The sequence below is a fragment of the Coregonus clupeaformis genome, chromosome 20, assembly GCF_020615455.1.
Source record: "Coregonus clupeaformis isolate EN_2021a chromosome 20, ASM2061545v1, whole genome shotgun sequence".
NCBI classification, from domain to species: domain Eukaryota; kingdom Metazoa; phylum Chordata; class Actinopteri; order Salmoniformes; family Salmonidae; genus Coregonus; species Coregonus clupeaformis.
The window spans coordinates 24978617-24990734 of NC_059211.1; the positions used below are offsets into that span (position 1 = coordinate 24978617).

The 12118-nt window shown below is 46.3% G+C and overlaps 1 protein-coding gene across 7 annotated transcripts in view; it reads left to right on the plus strand.

Annotated features, from left to right (window-relative positions):
* Positions 1-12118, plus strand: part of LOC121534061 (myomegalin) — an 80304-nt gene that overhangs the window by 56383 nt on the left and 11803 nt on the right. For 5 of the 7 annotated variants that reach the window (XM_045205436.1, XM_045205437.1, XM_045205435.1 and 2 more), the window contains 6 exons: positions 3393-3646; positions 6333-6464; positions 8009-8302; positions 10070-10201; positions 10418-10537; positions 11876-12065. In XM_045205436.1, coding sequence (XP_045061371.1) covers positions 3393-3646; positions 6333-6464; positions 8009-8302; positions 10070-10201; positions 10418-10537; positions 11876-12065 — 1122 coding nt within the window. Of the gene's footprint in view, positions 1-3392; positions 3647-6332; positions 6465-6684; positions 6913-8008; positions 8303-10069; positions 10202-10417; positions 10538-11875; positions 12066-12118 lie in introns of those variants that run through there. The other 2 variants (XM_041840501.2, XM_045205438.1) reach the window with 2 other exon arrangements.

The window sequence follows — 12118 nt, forward strand, 5'->3', positions numbered from 1 at the left end:
TGCTGCACAGATGGCCAACCAGATGCGGAGGACTTAAATGTGTTTTAGTGCCAGTCGACTCATTTAGGACGAGCCCATAATTGAGTGAGAAAAAAGAGGGGATTTGTATTGATTTGATTCCCTTGCACGTTTCTGCATGTGTGTGTGTGTGTGTGTGTGTGTGTGTGTGTGTGTGTGTGTGAGAGAGAGAATATTAGAGTGGGGGTTGGTTCTTCTAAAATCCCCCAAAGTCCCCACAAGTATATAAAAAACAAGGAAAAGTCTCCCTCATGGGGACATGTCCCACATCCCCATGAGGACAAAGGCTATTTTAAGCTTAGAGTTAGGTTTAGGGTTACAATTAGGGTTCGAATTAGAGTTACGGTAAGGGTAGAGGTTAGTGTTTACGGTTAGGAGTTAGATTTAGGGTTAGGGTTATAGGTTAGGGTTAGGTTTAGGGTTAGGGTTAGGGAAAATAGGATTTTGAATGGAAATCAATTTTAGGTCCCCACGAGGATAGAAAAACAAAACGAGTGTGTGTGTGTGTGTGTGTGTGTGTGTGTGTGTGTGTGTGTGTGGTTGATGGTGTAACATGGCTCAGGCTCTTGCTGCAGTGCTGGATTCAGAGCAGGGTGTTGACATGGGCACTAATCAGGTTAAGTTATTAAGACTTCACGGGAGAGTGAAATAGGTCAGGAGCAGTTAAAGCTACAGAGAGAGAGAGAGCCAGAGAGCCAGAGAGCCAGAGAGAGAGAGAGAGAGAGAGAGAGAGAGAGAGAGAGAGAGAGAGAGAGAGAGAGAGAGAGAGAGAGAGAGAGAGAGAGAGAGAGAGAGAGAGAGAGAGAGAGAGAGAGAGAGAGAGAGGGTGAATCAGAGAGACAGAGAGTGAATCAGCGAGAGGGAGCAAGAGAAGAGCAAAGCCTCGTGTAGAGAACCATCCAGCTCCATCTCTAAAACTACAGGAGCACTATGGAGAATCAGCACTCTATTACATGTACAATGGTGGATTCTCTGAAGCCTTTGGACTTTTTCAGAGGGGATGCATTGACTACAGTACCTGGAATTCTACTTTGGATCTTAATCTTGTGCTTTTAGTGGATTTTAGAGTCATTTTGTGTTCCTTTTTTGACGTGAGCTACGTCTTCAAAAAATCAAATAGTTGTTTTTGAAAAACAGATTCACATTCCAGGATCTGCAGAGTGGTTCACAGAACAAAATTGAACAAAGGGCCGGATGGGGCCAGGTTTTTGGGCCATCGCTGCAGTGTGAGTTATAAAACACACAGAAGGCTGACTAGGGTTATCTGACTCTTTATGTTTGACCATTCAGCCTCTCACTCACAGAGCTTCTCACTCCTCTGACTGGAGTGGGTTCGTAATGCAGCCCCTAGGCCCGGATACACCCGCCTAACACCCTGCTCTGAGCTCTCCTTCTCTGGGGGAGAAACACCCCTCTCTCCGGTCGTTCCGTGTTGTGTTTGGCTGCTGGTGGGAAAAGAGGGAAGAGACAGAGGGATCGGAAGCTTCGCCAAGGTCCATCGAAGGTTTTTGGAAGCTTGGATTTGAAAACAGACGAGTGAAGGAGGGAACGATTTGGGACACAGACAGGAAGAGAGACAGTGCTACTACTCTCCTCAGGCAGTGTGAGACTGAGTCACAGCGCGGTGAATAACTCCCCTCTCTACTGTACCAGCCCACCAGCAAACAGTAAAACTACCAGTGCTTCTTTACAGAAAGACCTTTTGGTTAAAGAGAAGGGAAACGCCCCCTGAGCTAAGTTGCTGCACAGCAGATTTGGGATTTCTGGGACCTTGTTGGGCTTGTCTGTACCGAACTGGCCTGGGTCAGAATCTGCTTAGGAGACAGTGAGCAGATCGGCCTACTCCCCCGGACGTCTCCGTCTCTGGGCCTAATCTAGGGATTTACTCTGCTTTTCACCTGATTGCTCACGACTATTCATCCCTCCATCCCTCCCTCCATCACGCCCTCTGGCACATTCCCCCTCCCATGACCTACCTACCACTCCGGGGATCACGACCTCATCATTAAGCTAATGAGCACTGCCTGGTTACCGTGGAGACCCTGCTGAGAGGCGTTGCCACGGTGACAACCCCCCACAACGAGGACGAGGACAACGACTGTCTCCCTGGTGTGAAGGAGCAGGAGGAGCAGAGAGGCCAGGATGGCGGCTCTCTAGCCCAGGGAGGAGGGCCTTTGGTGGGGAAGGCTGGCCAGGCGAGCAGGGGGCCCAGGCCCATGGCTCCCCTGTGGAAGGCCATGCTGTCTAAAAGCAGCCCTCTGTACAGAGACTCTCTGTTCTCCTTCTCTCTGTGGGAGAGCCGGGTCCAGGAGAGAGAACTGGCCCTGTATAGAAAACACACTGAAAGAGAGAGAAGGGCCCTGCACAGGCAGATGGAAAAGTAAGGCAGAAAGAAGCATACATTTATTTTTGTAGTAAAGTGAGAGTGATAGTAATAGCTAACTGTGTACTATACAGCAAGTCCTTCAGAAGAGAAGCCGGTGTGTGTGTGTGTGTGTGTGTGTGTGTGTGTGTGTGTGTGTGTGTAGAGGGATCAGCCTGGGACAGGTTTAGATTGGTGAGTTGACCTTCACTCAGGGTGCTGCAATCAATTCATTCATTCAGCTGAGGGGGAACAGCCTGTGTGTGTGTGTGTGTGTGCGTGTGTGTGTGTGTGTGTGTGTCTATCACGTTCTCTTTGTTATGATTACATGTATGCATCGCACATGTTTGTCTCGTGTCCAAACTTACCATATATGATCTTGAGTTAATGTGCCAGTCAGTGGTCACCTACTGTATGTGCCTGTGTGGTCCTCTGTAGCTCAGCTGGTAGAGCACGGCGCTTGTAACGCCAAGGTAGTGGGTTCGATCCCCGGGACCACCCATACACAAAAAAAAAAAAATGTATGCACGCATGACTGTAAGTCGCTTTGGATAAAAGCGTCTGCTAAATGGCATATTATATTATATTATATTGATCCCTGCCTGTCTGTGTCTCTGTGTCTGTGCTGATCCCTGGCTGTCTGTGTCTCTGTGGCTGTGTTGATCCCTGCCTGTCTGTGTCGCTGTGTCTGTGTCGATCCCTGCCTGTCTGTGTCTCTGTGTCTGTGTCGATCCCTGTCTGTCTGTGTCTGTGGGCAGTAAGCAGCTTCAGGAAGGATCAGATCACCAAGCCTCTTTCTCTGTCTGTCTGTACAGGACAGAACAGGACAGCTAATAGCTTAATCATGCTTTGTTTTCTGCATCTGTTAGCATTCGGTGGTGGTGTGACAATGCAGAAACTGCTTACTGTACATCTTGACATCTCTGCTACTGAAAAGCCTAGAGAGCAGGTGTATGGTCATAAGTTTGCAAGGACAAGATCACTGAGTGTCTCCCTCTTTGTGTGTGTACAGGCTGAGTAAGGAGCTCCAACAGAAGGATAAGGTGATCGAGTCTCTCCGTGCCAAACTCACCCAGCATCAGCCTCGTTCCGACACACCATGCAGTAGCCACGCCCTCTCTGACACCACCGACCAATCAGATCACATCTCCTTTGTGTCCGATGAGCAGGGCTCCACCAATGAGGACCTGGAGCTGTGCTCAGACATTGACGCAGCCAGCGAGTATGGCCAGGAGGACAGAGGTGCCTCCACCAGAGCCAGGACAGGTAAATGTGACCCACCTGGATTCGGTCCTATGTACCAACATTTGAAATTGTGTTTTTTATATTGGATTAAAGTAGAGACTCAGAGCTAGAAAATAGTATATCATACACCGCAGTTAAGGATCAATAGGAAAGTAATTCTGCTTTGAAAGTTGATAAACCTGTAACTCCACGTTTGACAAAATGGTCCTTGAATGTTTTGGTACACCTACTGGAGAGCTCTTCTTTGTCTACACCATTCAGCATCGTTCACACCCACTTAAGCCTTAGCCCCACCCATCTCTTTAAGGATTCACATGTGAGGCCATGTGCTAAACAAATCAAATCTAATTTTATTTGTCACATACACGTGATTAGCAGATGTTATTGCGGGTGTAGAGAAAAGCTTGTGCTTCTAGCTCCGACAGTGCAGTAATATCTAACAATTTCACAACATATACCCAATACAAACAAAACTAGTAAGGAATGGAATTTAAGAATATACACATATATGGACAAGCAATGACAGAGCGGCATGGACTAAGATACAGTAGAATATTATAGAATAGAATGCAGTATATACATATGAGATGAGTAGTGCAAGATATGATAACATTATTAAAGTGACTAGTGTTCCATTTCTTAAAGTGGCCAGTGATTTCAATAGGCAGCAGCAGCCTCTAATGTGCTAGTGAAGGCTATTTAACAGTCTGATGGCCTTAAGATAGAAGCTGTTTTTCATTCTCTCGGTCCCAGCTTTGATGCACCTGTACTGACCTTGCATTCTGGATGATAGCGGGGTGAACAGGCTGTGGCTCGGGTGGTTGATGTCCTTGATGATCTTTTTGGCCTTCCTGTGACATCGGGTGCTGTATGTGTCTTGGAGGGCGGGTAGTTTGCCCCCGGTAATGCGTTCGGCAGACCGCACCACCCTCTGGAGAGCCATGCGGTTGTGGGTGGTGCAGTTGCCGTACCAGGTGGTGATACAGCCCGACAGGATGCTCTCAATTGTGCATCTGTAAAAGTTTGTGAGGGTTTTAGGTGCCAAGCCAAATGTCTTCAGCCTCCTGAGGTTCAGCCTCCTCAACTTTCAAACAGAGTAATTAGTGTAGTAAACAACCAAAGATATCAAGACTAAAAATTGTAAAAGTAGTAGCCTACAATAAGGAAAAACTCCACGTAAAATTACACTTTATCTAGTCCTTGGCCTATATCCTAATCTGACTTTGGTGCAGGTCATGTTGTTCTTCACATTACCGTCTCTGGTAAACACACACTATATCAAATAAAATCTAAGTTTATTTGTCACATGCACAGGATACAGAAGGTGTAAACGGTACAGTGAAATGGTTACTTGCATATTTGCATAGTAGCAATATCAAAAACAGAAAGTGTCCAGATAATTATTAGATGACGCTTACCCAGACATTATGCTATAACCACCCCCCAGCCACATCTAGCAAAGTAGATGGGTCACTATTGTCTAGACATGTACACATGTTCATGAAATACAATAGATGGCCGTAATCACCCCCAGTCACACCTGGCTAACTTGATGGGTCATGTAGTTATCTGGTGCAGTGGAGTCTTTTGTTTAAACATGTAGCTAGCTAGCTAGCTAAACAATGAACCGACATAATCTCAACTCATACTACTAACAATACAAACTGATTGTCATAGCTGTAGTATGAATCTGCAGCTAGGTATGAATCTGCAACTAGGTTCAATGTTAGCTAGCTAGCTAACATTAGGCTATAACTAGCAATCCAAATGGATTTCTGATTTGAATAATATTACTACACAGGTCATACATGTAACGATAGCAGGGAGCCAGCAAGCTAATGTTTGCTAGCTAGCGAACAGTACGCTTTAACTTGCAATGAAAATGACTTTCTGACAAAATTAGAAACGTATAATATCTGAAAATGTAACTAGACTCTTTCCCGTATACATGGATGAACGCTTCATGGCAGACTGGAACCATTTAACTCTGTTTTATTTAACTTGTTTGTTCAGCGTTGTGTCAAGACACTCTGGTTCACACTGACCATGGCGTGTGCAAAAAGTAGCCCATCACAACTTTTTCCAACTGATCTGTCGATAGCACCTTCTAAATTCAGGGCATCAATGTTGTTGAGAAAAGTAGCACAACTTTTGTAGTTCTCGATGGCTAATGTTATATCTTTCAAAAAAGCCGCAGTAGAAAGGATTATCAACACATACTGAGCAGCTCACGTTATAGATAGACGCATGCTACATGGCAGACCAATACAAACTCATCTCCCGACATGTCCAGCCCATCCATTGTCTTAGCCAATCATGGCTAGCGGGAAGATTCCTGTCTTTTTCTGTGGCTAAACCAACTAGGCTCATAATTTACATTTTTTGTTCGTATTTACAGATGGAATACAAGTTTGTTATTTAGGCACATGAAAGTTCACATGTTCCAGATGGCATTTCCACCCAAAAACGCATTTTGATAAAAAAATTAAGTTTAAATGCCTCTCCTGTGAAGTAGTGACGTGCGACATATGCCTAGCTTCCTGAAATGGGTGCATGGTCTCACACACACACACACACACACACACACACACACACACACACACACACACACACACACACACACACCCACACACACACACAGATGACTGCACATCCATACAACAACTCATCTGTCATTTTTTCATTCCTCATCTCTGTTTCATTTCAGATTCTCACTGTAACAGTGTCCCCATGTCACGTCACCCCTCCATCCCTCCTTCCACCACTTCATCCCACGGACACCAGTCTTCCATCAGCTGTCCCAGCCTGCAGCGGTCAGCGGACACACAGACACAGACAGGTAGGCAGACAGACAGACAGACAGGGAGAGTTTCACTGTATCCACATACTGTTCTTGTCATATCATGTCCAGACATTGAAGTGTTTTGTTCCCTCATACCTCTTCCTGTATCCCTGTCCTCTCTTCTCTCTGTCCTCTCTTCTTCTCTCTGTCCTCTCTTCTTCTCTCTGTCCTCTCCTTTCTCTCTGTCCTCATCTGTATTTCTCCTCCGTACCTCCAGGCCTCTATAGTGGACCAGTGTCCAGTTCCCTCCCCCACCCCTCATCAGCCCCAGTCCCATCCCCATCCCCAGCCCCAGCCCCATCCCCTCTACCACCCCGACCTCTCCTCTCAGAGAGCCCCCCTGCCCTTTGACCCCCAGACTGCAACCCTGCGACCCCGTTACCATGGAAGCAGGCCCGGGGCCTTCTCCCTGGCAGAGGTTCACCAGGAGCTGCAGATGTTACAGAGACAGCTGGGAGATACTGAGCGTGCGTCACTCTGCACCCATGTGTGTGTAGCATGGAGTGACTAAATTAGTCTCTCTTTAAACACATCACGTAATTACATGAGGTTATACGCTCTAAAATGGACCCTGTATTAGTAATAGTGTAATTTGGCATGGGGATACTAGTAGTTGAAATGGCAATATGAACACAGGATTTAAGGTCCAGATACATTGATTAGCTCACATAAGTTTGCATTGATTACCTGTATGTACACTAAGTGAGTTTCATATTCAAAGCTCTGAACTCTGTCTCCTGGCAGTAATCTCCTTCTCCAGACTAGCATGCTAACCCACCGCCCATCAGATTCTTCCTCTGAAATCTGTCCTGGCAGTAATGTCCTCTTCCAGACTAGCATGCTAACCCACCGCCCATCAGATTCTTCCTCTGAAATCTGTCCTGGCAGTAATGTCCTCTTCCAGACTAGCATGCTAATCCACCACCCATCAGGTTGTTCCTCTGAACTCTGTCGCCTGGCGGTAATGTCAAGCGGACTGCACGTGTAATGTCCTGTTGAGATCCAGACTAGCGTGATTAAATGTGTGAGTGTGCGTGCTAACTTGTGCGTGCTAACCGACCACTCATCTCGCTCTTCATCTGAATGGGGTAGGACGTGTGACAGTGCTGTCTCTAGGCTCTCGGAACATGGAGGGAAGAGAGAAGGAGAGGGAGGAAAGAGAGGGGGGAAAGAGAGGGAGGAAAGCGAGAGAGGAAAGAGAGAGAGGGAAGAGAGGGGGGGAAGAGAGAGGGGAGAGGGAAGAGAGGGAGGGGAGAGAGGGAGGGAAGAGAGAGGGAAGAGCAAGAGGGAAGAGAGAGAGGGGAGAGAGGGAGGGGAGAGAGGGAGGGAAGAGAGGGAGGGGAGAGAGGGAGGGGAGAGAGGGAGGGAAGAGAGGGAGGGAAGAGGGAAGAGTGAGAGGGAAGAGCAAGGCTGTGTTAGTGTTCTGACTCTCTGTTGAGGCTGTGTTAGTGTTCTGACTCTCTCTGACTCTCTGACTCATCTATCTCACAACAAGCTGCCTGGCACGCTAACATTGGGTTTTTCTCTATTTCTTACTGCAGGTTTTGCCGTTCCTTCAGCCAAGCCGTTTGGTGGCTTCCCCATATCGGCTCACCCCCACCCCCAACCCCAGACAGACCCCTCCAGTTACCTGCCCCAGCCTCTGTCCTACCACACCTTCCACCCCGCTGGTCTGAACGCTAGCCTCAACGCTAGCCCTGCCATGAAGGCAGGCGCCAGTCTCCTGGAGAGTAGTGCAATGTGGGACATGGCCTACGGTGCTCGGTCAGTGAGAGTTGGCGCTGCTGATTTGTCATCAGGGTCGTCAGGGTACCAATCTGGTACCAGCCATACAGGTGTGTGTATGTTTGAGTTTTAATGAGATTATATGTGTGTGTATGTGTGTGTGTCCTACCTGTAATGAGTTTACAGATCGTACCACGCATATCCCAGATGATATGCGTAATACATGTACATATTACCTCAATTACCTCGACTAACCGGTGCCCCCACACATTGACTCTGTGCCGGTACCCTCTGTATATAGCCTCCCTACTGTTATTACATCGACTAACACATTGACTCTGTACCGGTACCCCCTGTATATAGCCTCCCTATTGTTATTTTACTACTTGTGTCATGCACAAAGTAGATGTCCTAACCGACTTGCCAAAACAAAAAAATGATGTCATGGCTTTAGAAGCTTCTGATAGGCTAATTGAAATCATTTGAGTCAATTTGAGGTGTACCTGTGGATATATTTCAAGGCCTACCTTCAAACTCAGTGCCTCTTTGGTTGACATCATTGGAAAACCAAAAGAAATCAGCCAAGATCTCAGAAAAAAAATTGTAGACCTCCACAAGTCTAGTTCATCCTTGCGAGCATTTTCCAAACGCCTGAAGGTACCACATTAATCTTTACAAACAATAGTACGCAAGTATAAACACCATGGGACCACTTAGCCGTCATACCGCTCAGGAAGGAGACGGACGCATTCTGTCTCCTAGAGATGAACGTACTTTGGTGCGAAAAGTGCAAATCAATCCCAGAACAACAGCAAAGGACCTTGTGAAGATGCTGGAGGAAACAGGTACAAAAGTATCTATATCCACAGTAAAACGAGTCCTATATCGACATAACCTGAAAGGCCGCTCAGCAAGGAAGAAGTCACTGCTCCAAAACCGCTATAAAAAAGCCAGACTACGTTTTGCAACTGCACATGGGGACAAAGATCGTACTTTTGGGAGAAATGTCCTCTGGTCTGATGAAACAAAAATAGAACTGTTTGGCCATAATGACCATCGTTATGTTTGGAGGAAAAAGGGGGTGCTTGCAAGCCGAACAACACCATCCCAACCGTGAAGCACGGGGGTGGCAGCATCATGCTGTGGGGGTGCTTTGCTGCAGGAGGGACTGGTGCACTTCACAAAATAGATGGCATCATGAGGAAGGAAAATTATGTGGATATATTGAAGCAACATCTCAAGACATCAGTCAGGAAGTTAAAGCTTGGTCGCAAATGGGTCTTCCAAATGGACAATAATCCCAAGCATACTTCCAAAGTTATGGCTTAAGGACAGCAAAGTCAAGGTATTGGAGTGGCCATCACTAAGCCCTGACCTCAATCCTATAGAAAATGTGTGGGCAGAACTGAAAAAGCGTGTGCGAGCAAGGAGGCCTACAAACCTGACTCAGTTACACCAGCTCTGTCAGGAGGAATGGGCCAAAATTCACCCATTTTATTGTGGGAAGCTTGTGGAAGGCTACCCGAAACGTTTGACCCAAGTTAAACATTTTAAGGCAATGCTATCAAATACTAATTGAGTGTATGTAAACTTCTGACCCACTGGGAATGTGATGAAAGAAATAAAAGCTGAAATAATTAATTCTCTCCACTATTATTCTGACATTTTATATTCTTAATATAAATTGGTGATCCTAACTGACCTAAGACAGGGAATTCTTACTAGGATTAAATGTCAGGAATTGTGAAAAACTGAGTTTAAATGTATTTGGCTAAGTTGTGTGTAAACTTCTGACTTCAACTGTATTTTATACACATTTTTTTATGTTGTGAAATGTAAACAGTATTTTGATGTGTACGCTGTGTGTTCCTGTGCAGGTTCTGACCTGATGAACGAGCACCTGAGAGAGATCAGGAGTCTACGTCAACGCCTGGAGGATTCCATTCAGACCAACGACCGCCTCCGACAGCAGCTGGAGGATAGACTGGCCAACCAAGCCAGAGATAAAGGTATTAACTAGACCACCATCACACCTGCTGTCTCAAACCAGGAACATATATTCTACACACCCAAATTGTCTACCTGTACTATATAAGTGTTGGCAGTCACTGTGTCAAAAGGCATTAGTGAAATGTACTGTTCCTCTTCCTCATCTTCCTCCTCCTCATCTTCTTCCTCCTCCTCCTCCTCCTCCTCCCCCTCCTCCTCCTCCTTCTCTTCCTCAGGTGCTCCCACCAACATCTACATCCAGGGCTTGGACTCTGTCAGCCAGCTGTCCAGTGAGATCCGAGTTCTGAAAGCGGAGAACCTCAGCCTGCAGGCCCGACTCCAACAGGCCAGCAGAGGTAACCAACCGCCTAGCTCCTAGTACTCTCAATGCTGCCTAATATACTACCCAACACACTTCTGCTCTGTAGCTCAGATGGTAGTGCATCGCGCTTGCAATACCAATGGGTTTGATTCCCAGGACCACCCATACGTAAAATGTAAGTCACTTTGGATAAAAGCGTCTGCTAAATGACATACTGTATATTACACACACTGAGAAGAGAATGAGGACTATTGAGTCTCATTATATTATACAACGGGTGGGTCTAATCCTGAATGCTGATTGGTTAAAACCGCATTCCAGCCGGTGTCTATTCCACAAGTTACCACCGGCTAAAGCTATGACGTTAAAATGCCTATTTACTCTGTTCCATCTGACTGCGCAATCCACTGTTTCATCAGCCCAGCCAGGCAATTTATAAACTTGATCTCCACTATAAAAAGCATCTAGACATCATCTCACATTTCCTTTAGACTAGCATTTAGTTTTCAACAGCGGAGATTTGTATAAACTTTGCTGTCTGTCTCGCTGATAACATTGTTTTAATATTCAAATTTGATCTCCAGCTGTCGCATAGTAATGAACGGGTCGGGAGTCGGGATGAGACAGACAGGCAGCTTTTCTCAGCCAGTCGAAATCATGAATATGCATAATTTTTATGGATATATACAAATAAATATAAATATAATAATAATGCAGCTAGTTTGCAGTCTTTCCAGCTTCAGTTTGAAGTGATTGTGTTAGCTGTGTTGTTGGCTAGCTCCTCTGAACAACAGTGTCCTGACGAGAGACCGCACATTTTCTATTCCAGGTGAAATCGCGGATCATTAGCTCATTGTTCTGGATGGATCCAAATAAATGTCACTAGAAAACAGCTTAAGCGAGGCCACACTGTTTGACGTGACTGTAAGTTAGCCCTAGTTGGCTAGCTAGCAAGCAAGGGATAAGAACGTTGCCAGCCAGTATGGCAATAGAACATTTAGAACGAACGACTGGATACAGAACAAAAATACTTAATGACTGGGTAGCGTCTCTGGCAACCGAACCGAAAGAACGAACAACCAGCAAGCTTGGGTAGCAACCCTAGATTTGTGTCGGGACTATATCTTGTGGAAGCATGAAATAGTATGAATAATTTCATCAAACAATTTTTTTGTTGGTAACCGTTGTATAAAAGTGATAATGCCCTCGAAGCCGGTGTTTGGAGGATATATTGGCACAGTTTGCCGGCCCGAGACAAACAACACCCGTGCCAATATATCCTCCAAACTCCAGCTTCTCGGGCATTATCACGTAACCAAATTATTCCTAGTCATTTCTGTCTTTATCTGAGTTCCTCTGTACTCTTCCCCAGAAGGCAGTAAGGAGGTGGAGCAGCTGCGGGAGGCGGTGCTGTTGGGGCGTGCCCGTGTGAAGGAGGCGGAGTTAGAGACAGAGCGGTGGGCGGAGCAGGGCAGGAGGCTGCAGACGCAGACAAAGGCTCAGACCCTGGAGATCACTCAGCTGAAACAGGACAGGCAGAGCAACCAGGAGGCCATCAACAGGTAGGAGGAGTGTCTGTGTGTGTCTGTGTTCATGCATGCGTGCGTGTGTGTGC